General features: G+C 40.1%; 1 protein-coding gene across 1 annotated transcript in view; it reads right to left on the bottom strand.

Moving 5' to 3' along the window:
• LOC145482571 (uncharacterized) overlaps positions 1-17264 on the bottom strand; it is a 39793-nt gene that overhangs the window by 5119 nt on the left and 17410 nt on the right. Inside the window, exons 2-6 of the mRNA XM_081461167.1 lie at positions 13950-14290; positions 13332-13611; positions 10972-11290; positions 10480-10673; positions 19-348 (exon numbers count right to left, since the gene is read on the bottom strand). Of these exons, the coding sequence (XP_081317293.1) occupies positions 19-348; positions 10480-10673; positions 10972-11290; positions 13332-13611; positions 13950-14290 (1464 nt within the window). The remainder of the gene's footprint in view (positions 1-18; positions 349-10479; positions 10674-10971; positions 11291-13331; positions 13612-13949; positions 14291-17264) is intronic.

Genomic DNA, 17264 nt, shown 5'->3' with positions numbered 1-17264 from the left:
CCCCTAACAGCAACGTACCTCTTGTGTGTCACAACTGTCATGGCAACATCAGATGATCCCGCCTTCGCTGCTATTTCCAAACAACCATTTCCTCGTTTGTTGCAAAGTGTCAAACTTGCGCCACGGTCCAAAAGTAGACGCACAATAGCTGCATGGCCCTGTCCACAAGCCACATGTAATGCAGAGTCACCGTCTGTATCTTGGAGGTCGACAGAAGCTTTGAAATCGAGCAGAATCTGAGCACATTGTAGGTTGTTGTTCTTCACAGACCACATCAAAGCTGTTCGGGAGTTATTATCTTTACTGTCAACTTCTGCTCCCAATTTAAGAAGTGTTTCACAAGCTTTTCTGTGAGAAACAAACAAAAAAGTCACAATACCTCTTGATGATAAAAATTGATCCATTAAAAACTTTAAGGTAACCCTCCCTCTCCCCTCCCCCCCCCCCCCCCCCACCCAAAAAAAAAAAACCCTCTTTTAATCTTGTACAAGACTTATCATCGCACGCCAGGAAACGCAACATGAAACAAGATCCGATACGTGTTTTATTTGTCACGCAGTTTTGCGTTTGCGATCATACTTGTAGCCAGTGAAGCGTTCGTTGCATCTTTATTACGGTATTTTCCTTGCTAAACCGCCAGAATAGCTCACTGTGGGACTTAAAAGAGATGGTTATAATTTTATGAGATTTTTCTGTACAGAAACACTGCCAACACTGTCGGATCCAGGGAAGCCGGTTTGTACTATAATAATTATGGCAATTATGGCGTGAACCCGCTAGTAGAAATCTACTGTGGTAACATATATATGAATTGTCGGTTAAGATTGAAATCGGTAATAACTAGGTCATTAGCCTTCGTTTTGCCATAACAAAATCAGGATACATGGCGCACAGCGCTTTCCATTGATGAACATGACTTTGATTATATTCTATGGTTTTGTTAGAGGCACATTATTATGTTACAATGACGTAAAGATATCGCAGTTTGTCTGGCAATATTTTCCCAGCAATATAGCAAGTATAGACGATCGCGAATCCTAAAAGCGGGGTCTTGGAAGAAATGACGTTTTCTTAAAACGAGACAATTGGTGTTTTCGTGTCTCGATGATCATTGTTCATGTTGAACTACGTTATTTTTGGCGGGAAATTCGAGGTTGCGAAAACCGCACGGCATTGCCACCAATCCTCCGATTCACGATGCCATGGAACAAGAGGAAGACTGCAATGGTAAGTTGCACTAAAATCTTAAACACCTTATGCTGTTATCGGAGAACTTTCATATTTGCGTACGCATCAAACCTAAACCAGAGAGTCTGAGAGTTCTGTAGAGAACTGTTGTCATGTGTCGCAATCAGGCGAATTATCTGATTCACTTTGCGCTAAATACAAGCCTAACTCGGCTTAACTTTTTCTTATTAGTGGGTAGTCAGTTCAGTTTATTGAACTGTTGTTGTCTGTCGAGTAGAATCAGTATAACCTCACGCGCTAGCTTATACTGTCTTACTTGGGTAGTCAGTTCTTTATTGAACTGCTGTTATCTGCATGTGTTACAGCATAATGTTACAAATAACACCTTCACCGTACAAAATTTGCGAACTTTGATCTTCAGTTCCAGTTAATAATAAGCTATGGGTGGATTCAACACACCCATGGCTTATTATTGACCTAATTTGCGTACGTGTTTTTTTCTTGGGCAATGCCTTTCATGCATGTACGAAAAGGGCAGTGAATTGATAAGATATATAACATGTATCAGTATTTAGTATAAATCTACTAGCGTTCTATCACAAGTGCCGTCCTCTGATTGGTCACGCTAATAACTATCTATTCTGTGATAGATAGTGAGTCCCGTAGCAGTGTGCCCTTGTTAATAAACTGGCGGCCGCTTCTTGGCATTTTCTGTGTCTGTGAAGAGGATTTAGATGATGTTTGGAACGACTAGTAGATTTATTTATCTCCTGGATTGGAAAACGCTTTTGTTAGTAATAAATTCCTTTGTTTTTAGTAAACTTCAGTATTGTTCAACTGTTTGGAGTAATACCAGCCACAGCAATATTGACAAGTGACAAAAAGTCCAAAATTTCGCTGGACGAATTATTCTGGGACTAAGAAAGTATGACCATATTTCGGATGGGCTGCGATCACTGAAATGGCTTCCTATTAGAGAGAAACTTATTCTAAACGATGCAACTATGATGCACAAATGTATTAACAAACTTGTTCCAGACTATCTTGCTGATATGTTCAAACTACGTTCCCAAGTCCATAATACACAAACTAGATCGTCTGGTGCCTTGGACATGCCCTTATGTCGCCTGTCAACAGGGCAGCGTTCTTTTGCTTTCAGAGGAGTCAAACTCTGGAACTCTTTGAATAATAATATTAAGTCCTTAAAATGCCCCAAGAACTTTAGGCGTCATTTTGCTAATGTTTTATTAGGTTAATTTTTTTTTATTTTAGATATATAATATATATTTGTAATATTCTTGGTATATTTTTTGTAATTATAATATTATTGTACTTATATTCTTAATTAATTTAAATTTAACTTTGTAATTGTAATAGGCCCTTTGCAGGATCCGGTCATATAGTACGGAATTAATTATGCTGGGACGCACGATACACAGTGGGACTTTCAAAACAAAGGAAATTGGGGCTGGACTGGTACTAATTTCTTTGTTTTGGAAGTCCCACTGTGTAACTTGCGTCCCAGCATGATTTATTCCGTACCATGTGACCGGATCCTGCATAGGGCCTATTGTATTGAGCTGAAAAACCCTCTCAGGGAGCGTTAATAAAGTTTGTATGTACGCATGTATGTATTGATATCAAAACAATTAGATTATTCGCTCTCGATTTCTATGCGTGATAGAAATCTCAAACTCATAATTTAATTGCTTAACATAGCTTTGTTGTGAGATTCCTCACGAGCAGCTTCCCTGACTTGGGAATAAGGACTTATCATATTGTCATATGGTAAACTGCCCGAGAAGAACGTCATATTTAGTCCATGGGCCAGGGCAGGTTCTCGGTACTACTCTGGAGAAAATGTCAGCAATATGTGAGAAAATGTGAGAAAATGTGAGCAATATCTGATGAAAGGTTGTATGAAGGACTTTTCAAATTTTTTGATAGCAATCTTGAAAAATTAGCTTTTAGTATTCTTATTTTTCAGTTATTTTAAATGCGTTCTTCATAGCTGCGGAACGAGCGTAGCGAGCGAGCAGCAACATCATCAGGATTTGAGAAGAATATATAGAAGGGGGTACGAATTCTCGAATTTGTCGCTTTTTTACCAGAATGCATTGCATTTAACCAGAGTGCACTGCGCCACTCATTGCGCCACGAACAGTACGAGGATGTCACGACGGATGCCACACCGCCGAGCCGTCGTCCTTTTTCGCGTGGATTTTAACGGTTATGTTTTGCTCTTTGTCAGGATCCCTTTTCATACCTCGTCATCGATACATACAAGGACAGATTTTAAGTTACACACTACTTAAAGAAATAAAGGTTAATGTACGTAAGTCTTGGAACGCGTAGGTTGATGAATCATTGCGTAAAATATGTCACTATCAACAGAATGTGCCACAGCATTATCTTTTAGATACCCTAGTTAGTAATGTTAATAAATCACTACATTGTACAGTAAACAGCTTTTCTTAACATTTTTGGATAAAAACTAAAACTTATTAGTTGATTTGAAAAAGAAAAACTTAAATGAAACCATGCAGCTCAAACTCGCTGCATGGTTTTATCAAGTAATATAGAGAAACAGGCAACACTTTGTATTTTTATGCTCACTGAATGAAATAGCTACAAGCATTCAAGAGTTTTTGATTGACTGCTTTAAGGCTCGCAACGAAACTTGACTGCTATGTACAGTATCAATTGTTGTTTCATTCTAACAGACCAAACTAAACGACCTCGTTTCGACCCTTTTAAAACTTTTATTATACTCACTGCTCATATGACGAAAGTGTGCTAATTAACCCTGTTTTAAGAACACATCTCGACTCTTATAAGGCGGCTGTAATTAAAGGTCATAGGCCATTGCTTTATTCAGTGGCAGAGACTACCAAGGAAGGAGAAATCCCCAGGTCCTTTATCACAGGAAATTCCGCAGTCTTTTTACCATGAAGCGAGGTTAGTTAGAATGCATCTTTCAAACAACAGCTGCGAAACAGATTTCCCAGTCTAATTTGGAAAGCGGAAGGCAAAGACCTCGTCCGGCAAGAGCCAAGCACGAGCAGAACTTGCTCGAAAATATGCACTTTTTGCTAAAATAATACTGCATATAAAAAGGTACAAGAAAACGCGATATTTTGTCTCAGTAGGTTGACTTATGTTTAGATGCCTAGGAAAGCTGCTATTGCTGCTGGTGATAGCAGCATTACTGTCCTGGCCTCTCGGCGTGATTTGGTAGTAGGTAAAGCGTGTTACCATAGTCTGTGCTATTGAGATTATACATGACAGCGGCGTAGCCTTTAAACCATTAAGCACGGGCTTAACAATAATTTCTGTAAGTAACGTTGTTAGTAGCCGAAAGACCACATTTTTTTTCTTACTATTCAATAGCGAATCACCGCTATATCAACGTTTTATTTTGAAAAACAAAATAATGACTTTCAATCTTATACATGGAAAATGCTGAAAGGATGAAACCAATTATTTTGATATAGAGTCGCAAGCTTATGACAAACTGTTTGAGTTTATTTGATCAGATTTATTAAATCCCAGGCTTTTTAACATTGTTGATCGGAGAGAGACGCAATGATCTCCATGCAATCAATGGGCGTTACTGAAATACCCGAGTCAACGTAAGAAAAAGACATTTCCGAAGAAAGTTAGAAAACGATTTCAGCGACTTGTTACAATTTGAAGATCACCCGAACAATAATAAACTTTCTGTTCTTTCCAAAGATCTTTCAAATGCTCAACTGGCCGGAGAGGTAGTAACGTTATCCCAGCAATTCGACAACAGGGTTGACTCCATCTAAAGTCAAGGAAATATAGCAAGTTGGACTGTGCATCTGTAATGCAGTTCTTTCAAATAATACTTAAATGGCGTGACCACCGACATCTTCTGAACTATGTGAGAGTGCAGAACTAGATCTCAGCAGAACTAGATGCATTTCATATACTCTTCTAACAAGCAACTCAGAAATCCCAACGGAATATCCTCAACGCCTCCGGCGCCTTGTCGGCAATTCTTTTGGGCAAGACATTATATACGGGATAACTGGAGGAACACCCTCCAAGCAAATGCTATTACCATACGCAATAAAATCGTTGCAAACCGCAATGTTGAACTTATACAGATGTTAAGCCGATGTGGGCATGGGATTACGTATTCGCAAATTGAGGAAATAAACACTGCACTTTGCAATTGCCTACAAAAAATGGCCTTGACGCCTGATATCCTTGCCTGAAAATATTCAGGCAACGCTTGCGGGGGATAATATTGATAGACTAGAAGAGACGCTTTATGGCGTAGGAACATCTCATCGAGTAAACGATATTGCTGTCCAAACCAGGTATTTTGGTCTCGGAACCCCTTTCCGAACCCTGGAACCGGGCAAGCTAGGACAAGGAAAAGAAGCATTCATCATCCACTAATCTCGCTCACAGTGCACCTACATACAACGCTGGTAATCACTGCAGTCCTTGCACGAGAGCATTCGTCGAGGTAACAGCTGAGGAAATTTTGGCGGAGGCAAGAAAGAAGGATTTGCTAAGGATCCTGTGGCTCCATGCAAATGAAAGGCTTCACCTGAGCACCCCAGCGACTTTCCAGCCCACTGCCTCAAGCAAGTCGAATAGCACGAGACGAAGAAGACATGAAATTGATGATGTCAATGCTCGAAAGAAGCTGGATCGATCCCTTGAAGGGAGAAAATCAAGACCTAGTTTGTCTATCTAATGGCGACTTCGCAACTCCCGAGATAGAGAATGATCTGCATGCTTCAGGTAAAGGCTTTCGGAGAGACGGCTTATAAGACGTTTCGTCAGAACAACCTTGAGTCTGACCCACCTAAGGTGAAATTCTACTACAAAATTACGAACCTCAAAGTTTAAACATTTGGTGACGTCTCAAAGAAGATGAAGGGACAAATAGGGACAAGCAAGGAAGTAATCATTCAAGCGGATTGTGTGCACTGTTTGCTCAAATGATCACTATTGCTGAGAACAGGACGCTGAAGATGAATGATGCACTGAGCCACCATCTCGGACCTTGTCATTGGGGCCTTGCCTCGGTTGATGGATTGCTGAGAACCAACAAATCATCACTTGCCAAGGGGCTGGCCAGAAGAATATGACAGCAGCAGATATAATTCCTCAGCCGTGCGGGCGGATTATTGACAGAATGATAATGGTACAGAAGATAAGAGGCGACCAGGAAACATTTGCTGAATTGACATCGTAATGTCAATGATTTTGCATGAAAGAAGAGACAGCCAGCGTATTGACGCGGTCTTCGACGTTTACAGAGATAATTCGAACAAGAACCCCGAGAGAGAGAGAAGAGAGGCTCGGAAAGCTCATAAATTCAGAAACATCAAGGCAGATCACAAGATACATCAATGGCGGAAATTCTTGTCCAATTCCAAGAGTAAATCGCTCTTGATCAAATTTAGTTCAGAAGAGTGGCAAAATGAGAGGAAAGACAATCTATGTAACGACCGAGGATTACTGCTATGAATTCTCCTAATCGGAGTAACAGCAAGGGATTAAGAGCTAAGGTCGACACAAGAGGAGGCAGGTACCAGAGTGTTTCTCCATGCAGCACATGCAGCCGAAAGGTACAGAGCTTTAGTTATGACGTCAGAAGATACTTATGTATATGTTCTTAGGCTTTTTGATTATCGCATGGTTAAGGAGTCTGTAACGCTATTGGACTTTGTTGTAGGATATTCTGTGCCAAAAAGGGCAAAGTTCATTGAAGAACTTTGTTTCTGTTGTTTAAGGATGTACTCCTCGAGAGCAAGCTCCCATTTGCAAGCAACTATTTGGAAAAGAAGTTTACGCAGCTGCCCTCAAGTCCCTTCACCAGTTGATCATGGATGGGTCGAGAAGGACTGCAACTTATCCATCAAATGGTTGAATGGCGAACCCGCCTTTTCAATTCTTCGTGAGCTTCTCTAATGTTATTGTGTAAGATCAGGCAAGCTATCCACCTGTACCTTGCTTACAAATGGCCTTAAATGCACCGATACAATGTATGTGCCGCCTTCGCGACTGCAACAATAGTGCTTAGGACTGAAAGAGATTCTTGATGGAGAATGCTCAGATGACGAGGAGGATGAGGAAAATTAAGGCATTTTAGATATCAATAGAAAGAATCCGTTAAGCTAGAAGACAGTGTCGAGAAAATTGTGAAGCCATTACTCTCCCTCGTGAATTATGCTCTCTTTTTATAAAGGCAAAATGTCTCTATTTCTTTTAATTCTTTGGGCTTCTTCAACATAAGGGAGCTTTTCAAGAGTTTTTTTTTTCTAATTACATAATAAGTGCTTTGAATCAAAAGGGAAAATGCACTCAAATGTCTAAACAATTTCGCAACATTTTGCTTTAGAATAATGGTGTTTTAACAGCCAAAATGACAGAACCAAGATGGCGTATCCAAGATGACCGACGGGTATTAATTGAGAACCACTGTCTTGGTAGCAATTGCATCTCACCAAATCATTGCTTGTGAATCACTTATTTTCTCCTGCTTCCGTTTAGTGAAAATTCTGTGAGATCAGCGCATTAAAAAAAGAAATACCTAGAAGTTTATTTTTTTGAAATTCAAATAATTTTCAGCGTTACCATAGAAACAAGATCATTAAAGATCATGTAAGTTTTAACTAAGTGGTTTAAAAACTCATCTGGCAGAAATTTCAATCCTTTTCACATATAAACTACCCTTTACGTATGGTTATTAAGCAGAGAAATACTACTTTTAAGCAGTCATTGCTTGTATCCTGATGATTCTGTGGAAATGAGTGACGTTACTTTGTCACGTGATAAATCCTGTTAAGCTACTCATTTAGCATTGCTATCATACATAATACTAGAGTACAGTGGAACCTCGATTTAACGAACCTCTATTTAACGAAGTCTTCGATATAACGAACGAAATTCTAGGTCCCGGCCAAAGTTACAGTAAAATATATGGAATAGAACCTCGGTATAACGAACCTCGATATAACGAATTCTTCGATATAACGAACATAATCCGGAAGTCCAAACGTAAAATCTACCTCGATATAACGAATTACAGTGTCAACACACGACAAAAGATAAACGCTGAACAGATCAACAGTCAACAAATCCTTGTACTCCTTGTGGTAAAGAGACAGCAACCTTTCAGTCAACGGCTTATTATATGTCAGAGACATTGGCACTATAGTATTTCGACATCAATTAACTTCTGCTCTATCTTCTTTGAATTCCGGAAATGTTGGGTAGTGCAACATAACAACACCAAAGCCTGTTTCCTTGTTTGCATAGACAATTTTCCGTATAACCTCTATGTTGTAACATTGTTAAATCGCTACTCTGAAAGTGTCGTTCTTTGGTAAACAAAAGCTGCGCGTCTGCTCAAAAGTGAAAATAATTGATACTGAAAGCCACCATGCTTAATGAATTGCATCTCACAACGCGGCACCTCTGGGGGACGAAAATTGCATTGAATTGCGTGACAGAAGTCACCTGTATTACAAATCAATTATTAACTATGACCTCGATATAACGAACATTTTGGTCGTTTCCCCTCAAATTCGTTATATCGAGGTTTTCGATATAACGAACCCTCGATTTAACGAACAAATTTGGCCGGTCCCCAGCGACTTCGTTAAATCGAGGTTCCACTGTATCTAAAAGATAATAATGCTGCGGCACATTCTGTTGATAGTGACATATTTTGCGCACTGATTTATCTACGTCTTCATGCACGATGACGCATCGATGGCGAGGTGTCAAGGGATCGGGACAAAAAAGCAAATAGTGATCTGAACTATTTTGGACATAAAACGATACACACCAACCTCCCCTTTACCAGATCGCGAAAATCGAAAGATGTGTAAATGTAGGGGCAGAAATCTAACTTATAAATTCTGTACTGATACGCATTAAATGTCTCTAGAATGTTGATAGACTGTGTCGAGGACGCGTCCATCGCGATGTGTGAAAATGCTAAAGCTTTAGCTTAAATTCATTTTTGGATGCAAAGAAATAGATTGTAGCATATATGAAATTAGCGTGTTCTATATACGATTTTCGTTTGTTTCAATTATTCTGCAAGCTTTAGTAGCGACGATTTCTCTTCATTTAAGAATTCGGACAAGAAGGCGAGACTGCTAAGAAATGACATATGCTAAGTTTAAAAATTAATCGTCCAGATTTACAAACTTTCATATACTGCATTAAGAACATAAGCAAGAGTTGTGAAAGTCAGGTACAATCTCCTTTACATCGTTTTACAGGTAAATCAGAGCAAAACATAAGTAATCTTTCTCACTGGAATTCACGCGAAAAGGACGACGGCTCGACGTCCTCGAGTTGTTCGTGGCGCAACGCTCTCTGGCAAAAAGTGGTGTAGTACACTCTGGTAAAATACAATGCATTCTGGTTTAAAGTGATGAATTCGAAAATTCGTACCCCCTTCCATATATTCTTCTTAAATCTTGATTACGCTCGCTCCGCAGCAATGAAACTATTGTAATTGCAGTTTTCAAAAATGTATGGTTGAATCACTCTCCATGAGTGGTACCGAAATGTTATTTTTTGGGGGTCCTAGCCCATGGACTAATTACGAGAAAACAGAGCCAGAGATCTTGAATATGATTATTATATCTAGACTACGAGTAGTCCCTCTTTCAGTTAGTCCGTCGCGCGAGACGCGAGAAAAAACCGCGAGAAAAAAGTGGTCTCGCCCCCAGGATTTCACGCGGCCATTTTTTTTCCTCGCGGTTTATTTACGGTCTCGCTTGACGGACTACGCGACAGAGGAACTACTCGTAGTCTAGTTATTATCAAACACAAAGGAATTCTTTGCAGTTGAAAGGGGATGGTTAGGAGAATTCAACTTGGCGGCTTAATTAGACACTAAGCTTCTGAAACCAGGTATGGGTTTTCAAAGTTAAGATGCTGCATTTCAAACATTTTGCCAATATTATACTTTCTGGAGACAAATACAAAGGGACCGATATAACTGTTTCTTTTACAAGTTTGTGATATTACTATTTCGAGTGGGCTTTCGATCGAGGTCAAAGACTATGCCAAGTCCTAAAGTATGTATTGGAAATATAGCAATTCATTACACATGAGAATTGTGAGCTTTTTTGTTTTTCCTACAATTTGAACGCGTTTGCATCCCGATTTCAATAAGTAGGTCACCGCCTGAACAAATCCGCCTCAGTTTCGTTGGCACTGAATGTGCCAGAAAACGAATCAGGAAAAAGATAACTTAACCAAGTAGAACATAAGTTTTACCTTTGGCCTTTCCTGGCGGCACTGTGCAAAGGTGTTCGTCCATGTTCGTCTCGTTCGTTAACACCAGGCATCCACCTTGCCAATACTTCCACGTGTTTGGATGAGGAAGATGCTGCTGCTAGATGAAGAGGTGTTTTTTGATTCTCATCTCGATATGACAGGCGCTTCTGTTTGGATAAGACCAGCTCCAATATCTACCAAACGGAAAACATCAATCGCACCAAGGTAATTCATCAGCATTTTAAGTATCTAAAGTTATTTATGTTAATTTAACTTTCTCTCTCTTTTCTGTCAAATGAAATTGTAGACATACATGTATGTGAAATTGAAAGGTTCTGAAAGAAGGAAGACAAGCAGAAGTTCTTTTAAAGAGCTTTATTTAATCTTTCCGATAAAAATGTATATGGTGTAAGCCGCTAAGCAAAGTTTCCTACTAAACTGACACTAGTGTTTCCGATTCAGGCATCTTTCTGCTTCAAATCAACGTTTTACCTTTATATCTTTTGACTTGGCAGCGTAATGCAATGGAACCCTGTCCCACAAATCCGCTTTGTATAAATTTTTTGTTCCCAAGGGACTCTCTAGAAGCTCTTCAAGCATCTTGAACTGCTCATTTTCCACTGCGATATGCAGACATGTTTTCATGAGCAAATCGGTTGCATTGACATCTGCAAGAACTTTGGCCGAGTCAATGTGCCCTGCAGCTACGGCATTCAGGAATGGCGACCTTCCCTCGCCATCATGTATGTTCACTTTGGCTCCCTTTTCAACGAGAAGTGAAATGAGTTTGGTTTGGTTAAACTGAGCAGCCCTAAAAATCAATAAAGAAACAATAATTTTACTTAGGACTAGTAGTAATCGTAGATAAAAGAGTGCGTTCGAGTTTTCGTAGGTTTGGTAGGTTAAGAAAAACAAATATTCTAGGGACAGCATTTTGTGCCTGAGCTGTTAGATAGGCGTAAAATTGGTCTCCCATCAGCAGGGGTGAAAATAAATGAAATGATCGCAATGAACGTGCATACGAGAGGGTTTGTTCTCGTTTATACATGTATTATGTAATATTAGTTACGACCGGGTCAGTGAAATACATGGACTGCAGTCGGTAGGCCGCATCTAGTCCGCAGTCCGCATTTTATACCTGAGTCCGCGTTTTATGCCCAGTCCGTAATGTTTAGTCCGCGTTGTATACCTAAGTTCATGTTTTGTACCCAGTCCGTAGTCCGTAGTCCGTAGTCCGTAGTCCGTAGTCCGTAGTCCGTAGTCCGTAGTCCGTAGTCCGTAGTCAGCAGTCCGCAGTCCCCAGTGCGTGTTTTATACTGACCGTGTAAATCGACACCAATCATGCTTGTCGGTATGCGAGTCGACGTGCTTTTATTACCAAAACTAGAACAATTATTTTGTTTACGAACACGACTTTGAATCGCCTTGGCTTTGGGGTAACAGATACAGGACATTTTCACTTCCGAAACGATGAAACGGAGGACATGTTGGTGTACCAGAGCAGTCCTGACAGACAGACAGACAGATAGATAGATAGACAGACAGACAGACAGACAGACAGACAGATAGATAGATAGATAGATAGATAGATAGATAGATAGATAGATAGATAGATAGATAGATAGATAGACGGACGGACAGAGAGACAGACAAACAGACAGATAGATAGATGCTCGCTTTTTTGGTGCAAAGTCTTTAACACTGTTTTCATAAATTCAGACATATATTGGCTCACAAATGTCCAAAACTGCTCAGGGAATGCCCTAGTTTCACTCCAGATGCTTTAGAAAGATCGACAGAAATTACACACGCTCGTTTTGCGACCTTTCTGGGTCATGCAGTCTTGTTCCCTTGAAATATATGTCTGGATTTATGAAAACGGTGACTCGATCAAGTGTTTATTATTATTATTATTATTATTATTATTATTATTATTATTATCATCATTATTTTATTACTTTTTTGCTTTCGCTATGACAGCAGCTTGTAAACCTTACCTAGCATGGAATGTAGAGAACTTCTTGCCACATGTTTCATTTAGTTACCTATTTTTTTCATTATTTCCCCCCCCCCCCCCCCTTTTTTTTTTTCAATTTGTGTTAAGTTTAGCGCAGGCTCTGTCAAGGAACCGACCGATTAGCGTTCTGTATTTACTGTCTAAAGGAAGTCTTCCCGAGGACATCATTACGTCCAATGAAGGCGCAAGTCTAACGATTTGCTAGCAAACGTCGTCCACTATCGTACGTGAGGCGGGCCTGAGAGGTGTAAACGGGGCGACATTTAGCCCCGTAATAGTACGCCGTTTGCCCTGTGGCAATAATGTTATGCTTGCTTTAGACAGCAAAAAGCTTTAGCCATATCAATTTAGGGTTTAGACGTGCAATGGACTAGACATTTCTAGCTGCTGTTGGCCGGCGTTATTTGCTTTTATTTTGAGCTACGATAAGGCCTTGTCCGAAAGCTAGCTCTAGGACGGAATTGTATCAAGATTATCAGTGACAAGTCAAATACTTTTTCGATGAAGTATAGAAGTAAATACCCGATTCCACTGCTTACCATGCTCTTGTCGCAATGTCTGGCTAATTTAACACACAGTAAAGACATAGTGAGGTCATTTAGGTGAAATCACAGAAGTTAAGCATGTCTAGATTAGTGCCGCGAATCAAATGATCAATTCAAGCTCTAATTTAGCTTTGTTTGGCTCGTTCAACTCATTTGCAGCGACTTCAAAGGCTTGTATAGGCATGCTATGGCCTCTATTAAGAGTACACGAGGCAGATAGCACTCTCAGTACGACATGGCCATACTTATGTACAGTTAATTATAGATTCCAAGCTTATAAAAACTCCAACCTGTGAAGCGGTGCTTTGGAATCTCCGTCTTTCATGTTAACCCCAGCTCCTCGTGATATTAGCAACTCTGCCATCTCAAGATTCCCTTTAGTGGCCGCCACGTGTAGTGGAGTGGTTTCCTTGGATTTCTTAGTGTTGACGTCTGCGCCATGGTCAAGGCACAGTTTAGCGGTCTTGACATCGTTATTCAAGGCAGCCATATGCAAAACAGTGTTATCCTGCGAGTCCTTGTTATCTAGCAGTTTCTTTAATTCAAGCGTATGGTTATCTTTGTCAGCGGCTGGGAAAGAGCGGACATACATTTTAGGACTAACTTCAATGACGGTTTCAATGATAACTAAATGGCTGCGAGAGAAAAAAGATGAGGAAGTGGTGATGCGCATGAAAGCGAAAGAACGCGCTCTTTCGCTTCCCGTGGCACAACCCTCGACTGTTTTTCACCCAGTTTTCAGCCTCAGGCCGATTTGGCTTCGCCTCACTGTTCCTTTTTAAATATGCTTTGAAAATACTTTAAATAAAAAATTAAGAATGCTAGCCAGCCACCCTTACTTTTCCACAGACATTTGATGTGGAATAAACCTCGTGCGACTGACGGACTTAATCTGTCTATTTTCTAACCTCGGTTTAGTATCATTTCTGCCACCTCTGAATGCCCATTCAGAATGGCGTTGTGGAGAGGAGTCGTGTTGTCTGTCGTAACCGACTTGATGTCCGCTCCATTGTCCAGTAGAAGCTGGCAAATTCTGCTTTGTCCTTCACTGCATGCCATGTGCAAGGCAGTTTTTCCATAGCTATCTTTTGCATCAACCTTGACTAACGGTTGCTCTAAAAGAACTTTAACGATCTCTTCGTTTCCTCTGCGCGCTGCAAAGTGCAATGGAGTGCTTCTCTTTTTACCTTTGCTTGAAGGGTCTGCACCCCCTTGTAAAAGAGCGTTAACGGTGGAGAGGCCATTGAACCTACAACATACAAACGAAGGGCTTACATGTCAATTATAAAACATTACCAAAATGGCATTGAGATATGGTTTGGAGCAGCCCTGCCATATATCTTGAAACTCGATGAACTACTCCGAAAATTAGACAGTCTGTTTTCCTTTCAAAATTCAGTAAAGATTATAAGGCATGTGAGGCGGTTACGCGCGCGAGTAACGCGTGTCCCAAACCCTTTTCATTCGGCGAGATCGACCTTTTGCGTTCGCTATTGCTGATAGATACTTGTAAGACCAGGCATCTGAGGTCCAATTCACCAGTGACCACCACCGCGTCCTCAAGATAAACTACACTAACTGTGAATTTAAAGTGACATTAAAAGTTGTGGAGGGGGTATTGAAATTAATGCTTCCCTAATAAAATTGGAAGGACCTGAAAAAAAAAATCCAGTTTTAGAAAGGGGGTATATGAAAAAATTGTTAATTTAGCACTCATCCCCCTCCCATAAACGAATTAATTCTTGAATAATGTTCAGTATGGCAGTAACACGACGTTTGGAATAACACTAAAGTACGTCTGGAATGTTTATTGTGTTAAAACCAATCAAAAGAGAGATCTACAGACCACAGAAATATTCGCTTTGTTCCAATATACATCCTCAGTCTTAATCATTGCTAAGTCCTTCGTATGGAAAGCAACATCCAATACATGGTTTGAGGGATTTTGTGAAAAAAAAATTGCAAGCCGACGCGAAGGTATTCAAACAACACGACAGCTAATTTGACACTCCTATCGCATGTTCAGCCTCAGCGGGAAACTGAAAGCAATATTCTTATAAAAATAGAATGTCGATAGGGATAAAAATTCGGACAGTTTCGCCTCGGATAACATAAAACCTTGCTGTCATCTTTGGTTAACATAACGACATAATTTATTTTGGCAAATGGGTATAACCGGTTGGCAGGTAGACTGTAATTTTATTCTATTTTATTTGAACCTTCCCTATTTATCTTTGTAGTTTATGCTTTTTTTTTAATTTTTTTTTTAAATTTAATCTTGCAGTCATGCCCTGGGGGCCTTCGATAAAAGCGGGAACATGGAACATGGAACATTCCGGAACATCCCGGAACATTCCGGAACATCGAAAAAACATTAACAAATTATAATATTTATGAAAAAAATATGAAATTAAATAAAGAAATGACTAGAAAATATAGCTAAAGAAAATACATAATTAAAAAAAAAACACATTAACTGGTTTTCCCGGCCCACTATAAATGCCCCTTCGTGTTCATGTTTACAGGCAATAACGTGCGATGGCTTGTCGTTCAGCATATTTTAAACGATGGTTCGAGTAGGAGAAAATAAGTTTTCCTTTTCTTGAAATCGCCCCTTGGACAGGATCTGAAGGTTTGCGATGCAAGTAAATTTATGGTGTAGAGCTGTTGTAAAACAAGCAAATTCCGTCTGGCAAGTAAGTAAATAATCAGTACTCGAGTAGTCCGAATAAGTTTTGACAAGAAACTATATGCCATGTTAAACCATGAGAAATCATGTATACGCTCGACTTTGAGGCAATGAATTGAATAAAACATAAGCAGGCGAACATTAATGTTAAAAGCCCACGTTTCGGCGTCATCGTGACACCATTCTCAAGGCAAAGTGAATAAATAATGCGAAGATTTGATTGTGCGTGTCACGTGATTTTTGCGACCATGTGCTCTGAGCAGTTTGGTGTGCGTTGTTTTGTGTGTAGGCCATTCTCGTCCCCAGTGCTACTCGTCTAAAAATGTCGTTGACGAGTAGCTCTGGACGCACCCAAAAATTCGAATTTTTTCATTGGCTGACAAAAAAATGAATGCGCAGCAGAAATGGAAATTACAAAGCACTACGCATTCCATTTTACTTCCGGCCCGCATGCCGCGGGCCAGCCCCCTTTGGCGCGCTTTTCCAAAAAATGAAAATAAAACCTCGCGAAATATGGCGGCCACGCCCAAGAAAACTTATCAGTTTCCCCATAATCAGTGCATCGCCTGCAATGGTATCATTCATGACCGAAACCATCCTCTCTTGTTGTTTGGTAGCAGCCGAGAAGCTGAAAAGACGCGTTTGAATTTCGAGAATTTAACAAGAATCACTTTAAACGCTGACGATCCGTACCCGAAGAAGATCTGTCTGCCTTGTAAAATTAAGTTAGAGTCAGCAATTGGTTTCAAACATTTGTGTGTTACTTCAAGGGAAGCTCAAGAAGAAAAATTGAGCCATTTAAAAAGGGGAAGAAGTTGTGAAGCTGAATCCAACAGTCCTTCCGCGAAGAGAATGCCAAGTGCCGCGAGTGACGATGGTGGGAGCAAGTGTAATCCAGTAGCTCGTAAACTCGTGTCGCGTTAGAGGCAAATTCTTCCTGATCCTACGGTGGAGAAAAAATCCTTGGAAGGCGGTGGGTCTTCCAGTGAAGAATCACACTTATTAACCAATGTTGGCGTTAGAAATCCGAAGGTGAGTGCGTGAGTGTGTTTTGATCTATCTTATAAATTGAAACAAACAAGGCGAAACTTCAAGTCTCAATGTATCATGTTAACTGCCAAAACGAGGCAAAGATCGACTTTTTTTCCCCTTCCGTTTTCTAATTTTGGTAATTTTCAAACTAAGGGGTCATTCATCGATATATTTCCACAGTTAAAGGAAGGCATAGATGTCCCGCTCAAAAACAGTGATTTGCAGAAAATTTCAAGAGCATGTTCCACAACATTTCTTCCGCAAGACTTTGCAACAATGATTTTGAGTATTCCCTCGCTGAAAAACGCCTTGAAGTTCCTTCACTTAAAAGAGCTGCAGGAGCAGAGTAAAAGTTTATGTAAGAGGAAAGAGGATCCGTCTGTTTTAAGAGTTGGCTCCAAGTGTTACCAGCAACTTGTTTCATTTAGCTGGGCAAAGTCGCTGACAGAATGGCAGGAAAGAGCACCTGATGTGTTAGATACTTTATCCGCTATAGCGGTAC

The sequence above is a fragment of the Orbicella franksi genome, chromosome 3 (genome assembly GCF_964199315.1).
Source record: "Orbicella franksi chromosome 3, jaOrbFran1.1, whole genome shotgun sequence".
In the NCBI taxonomy this organism is placed as follows: domain Eukaryota; kingdom Metazoa; phylum Cnidaria; class Anthozoa; order Scleractinia; family Merulinidae; genus Orbicella; species Orbicella franksi.
The sequence above is the reverse complement of the archived record's forward strand: the minus strand, read 5'-3'. Positions and strand labels throughout refer to the sequence as shown.